This window comes from Sarcophilus harrisii, chromosome 4, assembly GCF_902635505.1.
Source record: "Sarcophilus harrisii chromosome 4, mSarHar1.11, whole genome shotgun sequence".
Lineage (NCBI taxonomy): Eukaryota > Metazoa > Chordata > Mammalia > Dasyuromorphia > Dasyuridae > Sarcophilus > Sarcophilus harrisii.
This window is the reverse complement of record NC_045429.1, coordinates 336,725,081-336,734,814: the sequence shown is the minus strand read 5'-3', so window position 1 is coordinate 336,734,814 and position 9,734 is coordinate 336,725,081. Positions and strand designations below refer to the sequence as shown.

General features: G+C 38.2%; 1 protein-coding gene across 1 annotated transcript; it reads left to right on the top strand.

Moving 5' to 3' along the window:
* The first annotated feature begins 681 nt into the window (after positions 1-681).
* On the top strand, positions 682-8,991 carry LOC100930272 (keratin, type I cuticular Ha1-like). Its single transcript, XM_003768237.3, has 7 exons — positions 682-1,095; positions 3,069-3,151; positions 3,765-3,921; positions 5,990-6,151; positions 6,268-6,393; positions 7,294-7,514; positions 8,516-8,991. Exons 1-7 carry the CDS (start codon positions 748-750, stop codon positions 8,652-8,654), a joined length of 1,236 nt encoding a protein of 411 aa, XP_003768285.1. The 5' UTR covers positions 682-747; the 3' UTR covers positions 8,655-8,991.
* Positions 8,992-9,734: the final 743 nt, after the last annotated feature.

Genomic DNA, 9,734 nt, shown 5'->3' with positions numbered 1-9,734 from the left:
TACAATGCAAATTTCTGGAATAGGCATGAAGGACAATTATAGAATTGTAGAATCTTTAGAGGTCAGAGCCTCCAATTCTAATGTTGTTCTCCTTTCTGCATCAATCCTTCCTCAGGGGATAGCTTCTTGGCTGACCTTGTCTGGAAGGAGTAGATGATTTTAACAATCCATTTGATCTTAAGATAGAGTAATTTCTACACTGGCATATTCAGGTCTCAGTTGTATTTTCTTAGTAGCTTCATCACAAAGACCCTTCCAAATTTCAACCCAACAATACTTTAACTTTTTAGAATGGGGGAAAAAGAGTCAAGGATGATCAGCTCAGAGTGTGTATATGGTGAAGTGTAAAGCCAGCAGCTCTGACCCCAGTCATTGGGGACACCATGAGATGGGACTGTCCCTCAAGGACCCCACACCCAGTGAATAAGGGGAAGTGATGGGCTGGCCACTTTGAAGGTGAACCATAAAGCTCTTACTTCACCGAGAAGTACAATTGGTGAGGAGTCCTGACTTAGCAAGAAGCCCAAGTAAAATCTTTTATGAGGTGAAGGACTCTTCTGAGGTCATTAAATAACAGACTGAGAAGTGCTTCAGAAACATTGCTACAGGAGAAAAAAGGAGAAAATGCTATATATTGTGACCACACCTACAGATGAAAGAATATAAGAAGAACCTCCAATAGCAAGGGGATTCATACAACAGGAAATAGGCAGACTTTGCAGTTCAGGGGACTTAGCTGAATTTACCATGCCTTACAACAGTTGCCTGCCCAGCATCAGCTGCCGTACCAGCTGCACTTCTAGGCCCTGCCTGCCTCCCAGCTGCCATGGCTGCACCCTTCCTGGGGCCTGCAACATCCCTGCCAATATAGGCACTTGTGGCTGGTTTTGTGAGGGCTCCTTCAATGGCAATGAGAAGGAGACCATGCAGTTCCTGAATGACCGTCTGGCCAACTACTTGGAGAAGGTTCGGCAACTGGAGAGGGAGAATGCTGAGCTGGAGTCTAGGATCCGGGAGTGGTGCCAACAGCAAGTCCCCTATGTGTGCCCAGACTACCAGAACTACTTCAGGATCATTGAGGAGCTCCAGCAGAAGGTCAGTCAGATGGCTCATCTCAGCTAATTCATGCATTGGTTGCAGAATTATCCAAAATACTTCATTTAAGAGAGTTAAGGGAAAAGCTTTGGGGATACTGGGAAAGGCAGCTAGAATCCCATTAGGATCAAGAGAATGATTCAAGATCTTAAATTATAGTAACTTCACATTGTTCTCAGAGGTATTATCTCATTTAAAAATCATGAAGAATTTCTATTTCATCTTGGCTCAATGTTACCTTCTGAATTTCATAGCATTTTCATCAATAAACAGTCATTAAAGTCAGAGGCACCTGAATGAAGACCCAAATAATTCATCATTCTTAAATTGCCAGCTATTGTATAAAATTAACTAGATAATGGATTCTTAACTGGAGTTCTATGAATTTGTTTTATTAATATTTTGCTTAATACATTTCAATATAATTTTTCCCTGTGATATATTTTATTTTATTCATTTAAGAACATTATTTCAAGAAGGGGTTCATAGGTTTCATTAGACTTCCAAAAGAGGCCATGACAGAGAAAAGGCCATGGCACAACTTTATCAGGCTCAAGGATCTATAGTTCCATTGTAGCTGATGCATATAAAACTTTAAAACAGGTAAAGCATAGTTTAGATATTTGACTTTTATAATAGTCCTTGGAGATCTATACTACAAACACTATATCTCCATTTATAAGTTGAGGAAACTGGATTTCAAAGTGGCTAAGTGACTTTCCAATGGTTACATAACTAATAAAGTTCCAGAATGGACTTCAAACCTGGATTTTTTTCCCCCAAGATCAGTTATCAATGCAGTCCTTAACATTTAGTCACTTAAGTCTTCTGGGGCTGTTTCCTTTTCTGAAAAGTTAGGAGGGTGGATTAGATGCTTTCTAAGGCCTTCTTCAACCCTAAACTTCCTCTTTAATGCATCCTATTTTCTTCCAGCCCTGTTTCCAGTAACCTCTTGGAGTGATTGGGGGCAGACTTTTTTCCTTAGATGCCCTAAATAAATGGTAGAAAACGTCATGGAATTTAAGTGTTGTCCAAAGTTATCTCCATGAGACTGGATGCGTGAAGCTGAAGATAATCTAATGGGGGGAAGAGACACACACACACACACACACACACACACACACACAGAGACAGAGAGAGAGAGAGAGAGAGAGAGAGAGAGAGAGAGACAGAGACAGATAGAGACAGAGACAGAGACACAGAGAGAAACACAGAGAGACAGAGTTACAGTTCTGAGCCTGTAGAATAGGAAACTGGTTAATCTAAGTGAGCCCTAGTCATTATGTGCAACATGGATTGCTGATGCCATCCTCAAGTGCAGATATTCTGTAATATATTTGGTCTGTTGGTTGACAAAGAGATGAACTTTTAATTGGCTGTTGGTTGGAATTAGGGTGCATTCAGGAAACACTAAGTACCAGAGTGAATTTCTTTCTATTTGGCGGCATAAGTGTGAAAAAGACATTTTATAAGCCTCTGGATGGGAACAGGCCTTAGGTCATCTCTTAGATTTGGAGGAAGATTTAGAAATAATCTAATCTCACCTCCTCATTATGCAGCTAAATAAACCTATCAGACTTGAAGGCTAGAAAAATTAAGAAGTGTGTTCAAAGTCACAGAACTAGCTAGTGGCAAAGTCAGAAATAGAACACAGGGTTCCAGATTCCCATTGAGATGCATCCTTTCTGTTCTATCATATTACTTTTATCTCAAAGCTGAATAATCAATTAATCAATAGAAAAATTTATTATCTGTTATTTGTGAGAAACTGTGGCAAACAATGGAGAGACAAAAGACAATTGCTTGCTTCAAGGAGTTTACAATCTAATGGATTATGGAAAACAGAGAATTTGAACTGGAGATGTGATATTGTCATCCATGATGAGAGAATGATAGTTGATTTTTCTTTTTGCTTTATGAAATGAAGAATTATTTCTAAGTATAATTCAGCTCATACTCATTCATTCCTTCAGATCTTGTGTACCAAAGCAGAGAATACCAGGCTGGTGGTGCAGATTGATAATGCCAAGCTGGCTGCTGATGATTTCAGAACCAAGTAAGAACTTTTGAACATATGATTTGCCAGATAAATAGCCTCAACATAATAGTGACTTCTGAATCCCTGTATTCAAACAGAGACAAGATGATTTATTCCTATTGAGGGTACTTAATCTGGGGCATATATATTCTCTTTGCATTTTTTGATAACTATCTATCAATATACTTAGTTTCCTTCATAGTCATATGCATTTTATTTGAAACATTTAAAAACATAGTAGCTAGGTTCTGATTAGAGAGAATAATGAATCCTCTGAAAAGTGGACAAATTATTCAAATTCATACCACACATTTCCACTAGGCTTAAACCAATTACAATATTTTACATAATTATAGCTTTGTATAGTATGAATTTGAGATCTTTTTATGAGATCCATTATTCACACTAATTGGGATGAAGCTGAATTCTAAGAAGGTGGCCTTTTGGCTAGACTAGACTGCCAAAGGAATCTATAAGCCTCAAAAGGTGAAGATTCCTCGGACTAGGATATCTCTAAATACATTCTGATTCTATATCCTATGCTCCTATGACTCTGGTTTGTGAGAGTAGATTTTCCCTTTGAACTTTTGCTTTCTTTGCATGTCTTTTGACTTCCTATCACATTTTAAAGGTACCAGACAGAACTGTCCCTACGTCAGCTGGTAGAGGCTGACATAAATGGCCTGCGCAGAATACTGGATGGGCTGACCCTCTGCAAGTCTGACCTGGAAGCTAAGGTGGAATCCCTGAAGGAGGAGCTGCTCTGTCTCAAACAGAACCATGAGCAGGTAAGGGAATATCGCCAAACTTAGGTATCTTGACTAGTGAGAAGGGGCCTGACAAGACATAGGGAACAGAAGGAAATGTCTTTTCTTTGTCTAAGAAAGTGAATATTTCTTGAGCAAGAAATGATCCTTGCTTTAGTCAGTCAACAAATGATTAAGCACCTATGATGTACCTTGCATTGTGTAAAGTTCTATGGATTTAAAGAAAGGAAAAAGATTGTGGAAGCCCCTGAAGAGTTCATTAGAGAATAATTAATGCACTCTGTTTTGTTGGCATAAAAATATGTGGTCATGAAATGTAGTTGGTTAAAACATATCTGATGGTTAATAGTACTCATTAAGCTTAGCATCCATACCAGTTCAGAGACCAGCAACATTTCTTTGAGGAGCAGGAGATCAGTCAAATCTTTCATATTATAACCAATCCGAATGTAGTAATCAGGAAATCTTGGTCCCAAAGTCTCTGTATGAAAATCATGATTAAAAATTGGGCATAGAGTCTTGTAAAGAAGAGAAACTAGAAAAACATTCTCAATAAATAACATCAATAAATATTTGCTACAAAAGGCAACGATGATAACTAATATTGTAAGTCCTGTAAGATTGGCAAAGTGTTTGATATTTGAGAAGTAGGTACTAAACTATTAATACTATTTTCCTATTGATGATACCAAAGTTCAGGTGAATTGTCCAGGATTAGTTACATAATGAACACTTGTTAATCAAATATTATGAGTCAGGAAGGGCAGCCAGACAAATTGTGGATTGAGTGTGGGACCTGGAGTCAAAAAGATCTCAATTTAAAACCAGGTTCAGACACTTACTAGATGTATAATTCTGAGCAAGTCACTTAATTCTATTTGCCTTAGTCTCCTCATCTGTAAAATGAGCTGGAGAAATAAATAGCAAATCATTTCAGTATCTTTGCCAAGAAAACCCCAAATGGGATCATGAAGAGTTGGACACAACTGAAATGACTGAACAACAATAAAAATGTGTCAAGTACTATGCTAAGTTTTGGTAACACAAGGAAAGGCAAAAACATAATCTCTGATCTTAAAGAATTTATATTTTAATGTAACTATGCACATTAAAGATTTATACAGAATGGGTAGGAAATGAGCTTAAAAGGGTCCCCAGAAAACTAGTGATGATCCAAAGAAAGTTTTGAATCTAGCTTGCTCCTTGCTCCTTCCTGACTCATAATATTTGATTAACAAGTGTTCAATAGAAAACAGGAAGAAGATGTTGGTGGTCCTGAGGATGGTGATAGTGAAAAAGACAGTAATGAGTAAGAAGAAAAAGTAGGAGGAAGAGCTGCCAGACTCCAGGAGATAGTATGCTGAAGGAAAAATTGGAATTAATGGGAATGAATAAATTGTTTTATCATTTTAGAAAAAGTATGATATAATGAATAGAGAGCCAGTCAACCCCAGGAAGGTCCATGCACAAATCTTATCTTAAACACATATTGGGCAAGTATAATGGCTTATAGTCAGTGGGTGCCAGTGAATGGACTTGAACCCAATAGACAAGTTACGGTGCTCCAGGAAAATCTTGGAGACTATAATTTCAAATCCAGTTGCTGACATGTATGGGTAAAAGGAGTTTCAATATCTAGAAATTCCTTATACTAATGAAATTATAAGATCAGAACTTATTCCTACCTTTTTCTATGAGTCATGGAGATGGGTGACATAGTGGATGGAATGTTGAAGTCAGAAAAGGCCAAGTTAAAATCCTGCCTTTGCTATTTACTAGCTATGTAACCCTGGGCAAATGATTTAACCCATCTCTTTCATATCCTTAACCTATCTTCCCATTTATAAAATGGGGACAATAATAGTATTCACCTTGTAGGGTTGCAGTGTGGATTATTGTATGATGTATGAAAAAATCACTAAGCAAATATTATTACTATTTTCTTCAAGCTCTATGTTCCCAGAGAGCTGAAATGCTTAATTACTGCTTTAAGGGAAAAAAAACTTGATGTGTTTTCTAATAATGCTCTCATAAGAGGCTTTATGAGCAGCCTCATTTCTGCTGGGTTCCTCCCTTTTTTCTTCCATAGGAAGTCAACACCCTACGATGCCAAATTGGAGAGAGACTCAATGTGGAGGTAGATGCTGCTCCAAATGTGGATCTGAACAGGGTGCTGAATGAGACTCGGTGTCAGTATGAGACTGTGGTGGAGAACAACCGCAGAGATGTGGAGGAATGGTTCACCACTCAGGTGAGGATCTGGTGCACTTTAATTCACCAGAATGTCAGGCAGAATTTATCAGTCCACCAGCTGCCTTCACTAGCTGCCTCAACAAACTTCCTGACCAAAACCAATTTCTTTTTCAGACAGAGGAATTGAACAAGCAGGTGCTGTCCAGCTCAGAACAGCTGCAGAGTTGCCAGGCAGAGATCATTGAGTTGAGACGCACTGTCAATGCTCTGGAGATTGAATTGCAAGCTCAGCACAACCTGGTGGGTTGCCCCTTGGCTCTGAGTTCACCTTGTGACTCCATCAATCAAACAATCAATGAGTCTACAAGCATTTATTCCATACCTACATTTCACCAGCCATTCTGATAGGTGCTAGGGATAAAAAACAAAAAACAAAAATCAAAGAGTTCTTTCTATCAAGTTGCTTATATTCTATTAGAGGAAATAACACATATATATGTGTATATATATATGTAGATAAAAAGTACTTTCGTAAGAGAAGGGAAGATGCTAGCAATTGAAGGGGATCAGGAAAGACTTCTTATAGAATAAAGAACTAAGTCTGGGAATAGATTTCAAAGGTCTTTGAAAAAGACTGACGAAAAATAATATTTTAATTTTTACTCACCTCTAACTGAAATTTATCATTTCCTTCAATTATTTAAAGACATGATTCTGGAAAAAGGTCCATAGACTTCACCACACACACACAAAATTAAGAATCTTGGCTATAGATAAGGGCTTGAATTAAAGGTTAATAAGGATTTTTAAAGAAGTACAGGCGAGAAGTGATTGTATTCTAGGCAAAGGGGGCAGTCAGATAGGCTATCATGTATTGAAACAGCAAAAAAACCAGGTTAGCTGGATCAGATGGTGGGTAAATATCACATAATGAGGCTGAAGAAGTGAGTGAAAGCTATGGATTAAAGGGGATTAAATTCCCAAACAGAAGGGGCTTGTATTTGATCTTCAAGAGAATATAGAGTTACTGGATAGATAAAGATAGAAATACAAGTAATGTTCATAGGGAGGCATCTGATTGTTTTCTTATTTGTCATCATTATAAGGTGACTGTGAAACTCAGGGAGATATTCTTGGAAGTGTCTTACAAAAACCTGAAAAAATGACACATCTGGCATTCTTTTCTGTCCTTCATCACAGAGAAATTCCCTAGAGAACACCCTGACAGAAACTGAAGCTCGTTACAGCTCCCAGCTGTCCCAGGTACAGTGCATGATTACCAATGTGGAACACCAGCTGGCTGAGATCCGTGGTGACCTAGAGAGGCAGAACCAAGAGTACCAGGTCCTTCTGGATGTCAGAGCACGACTAGAGTGTGAGATCTCCACATATCGTGGCTTGCTGGAGAGTGAGGATTGCAAGTAAGTCATCCTGTGGATTTTGGACAAAGCAGCATGTGTGATTATTCCAAATTATGACCGAAATCTAGCATGAGACCCAAAGAGCAGGAAATTTGTTACCAAAGTTTGAAACGCTAATCTGTCTGCATGGCCTTTCATGGTATGTTATTGGGAAGAAAATGTCCACATTATTTGTTCTCCTTCCCCGATTTAATTAATTAAAAAAATATCCTTATCATTCATTGTAGTGAAGAAAATTCCTTCTACAGAAAAAAACAATTTTGGCTGTCTTTATCAGTGAGAGGTCTCCTTATAAGCTTCCAAGACCCTGGATAAGTTCTTGAACTTGAACTTGAAATCAACAAGGCTTGGGTATAAATGCTGCTTTAGAGACACTCATTAGCTGTGTGATCATGAGTCAATAACTTAAACTTTCTGTGTCCTTGGTTTCCTCATTTGTGACATGAGAAGCTTGGACTTAATAGCTTCTAAGGTTTCAACTATGATTATAGGTCCTATCATTTCATTTGTGTAAGGGCCTCCAGAGGAAGAAATTCCTCTATCAATGCAAATCAGTACCTTCTGGGCATTTTTAGTATTGGAAAGTTGCTTTGAATATTGAGAAGTTAAATGACTTGTCCAGAATCACCCACTCAGCATAGGTTAGAGGTAGGAATTAAAGTCAGATCTTGTCAACTTTAATACTAGTTCTCTGAATTGAAAGTTATATTGGGAGTTTGATGCATACCTAGATAGCATAAAATGGTATCTTCCAAGGGAGTGATGCCATCTTAGGTAACTAAGCATGTGTCAAATCCCTACTACACAGGGTTAACAGTAAATTCATTAGAGAATTAAATCCAGATTATCAGTGCTCTGCCTTGATTTTTATAGGACAAATAGGGAATATGTGTATGTGATAATGTATATATTTTTTGATTGTATTACTGTCCACATTACACTTGTTGGTTGGTGAGAAAATGATTCTTATATTTTACATTTCCATAATTTTGTCTCCCCAGGCTTCCCTGCAATCCCTGTGCTACCACCAACGCCTGTGGCAAGCCCATTGGCCCCTGCCCAATCAGCAATCCATGTGTCCCCTGCACACCTTGTATCCCTCGTTCTAGATGCGGCCCTTGTAATTCCTTTGTACACTAAATTTCCCACCATCCCTCAGAGAGTGGAGGACAGAGGGTCATTTGATCCCAACCTTTCCTCCAGCTTCCTCTCACAATGATTATATCCTGCTAAATAGAAGAGGCCAAAGAAAGATTAGGAAGAAATGGACACAAATTTTCACAAAAATTGTCCATGATTCCAAGGGACTAGAAATTTGCTGGTTCTACACATCGAAGTTTCATGTTCCTGGAGGTCTTTGATTTTCAGATGTTTGAGCATTATTCCCTTCAGAAAGTATGATCTCCTCTGTTGCTTTAACCTCTTCTTTTTTCCTTGTAGTTCCCCTGTCATGCTTCTAATAAACTTCTACCTTTGCAAAGCACTGATGATTCTCATGTATATTCATTCTTTTCAAAGTGTGTGATGTTTATATTTCATAAAAAGCCACTTGAAAGCAGAGGGTTAGTCACTACTCTGGATCTACAAGTAGTCATCATCATGAATAACTCTCATGAACAGAACAGGCTTTGAGACAGCTTAGGCACTGTATAAAACTGCATGAAAAAAGCTCCCTGATCTGAATAGGACAAATACTTCAGTGATTGTAGCTTCTTTTAGTAAGATTTCCCCAAAAGATATTTTTGGTAAGAACTTTCCCTTCCATTGGGGGCTTCTTGGCAGAGATACTGGAATAGTTTGCCATTTCCTTCTGACTCAGTTTACAGATGAGGAAACTCAGGCAAATGAGGTTAAATGACTTGCTCAGGCCTATATAGCTAAGAAATGTCTGAGGCCAGATTTGAAATCAGATAGATGAATTTTCCTGAGTCTATAAAGTCTGGCACTCCAACCACTGTATCACCTCGCTATCCAAATGAATGGAACCTTTTCATAGTAGTCTCCATGGGAAGCTAGACACTTATTTCAAGTATTATGCCAGTATTCAAAATGTGCTGGAAATATCTTTTGGGGAAATCTTTTCAGAATCTATGGCAGGTTAATAGTAGCAAATCTACTCTTTTCTGAGCTTATTTAACCCTTTGGAATCACCAGAAATCATAGAAAGCCAAATCTAGTGAATGAGGTGGGTCATCAAGTTGAGTAAATCTCCTTTGGGTC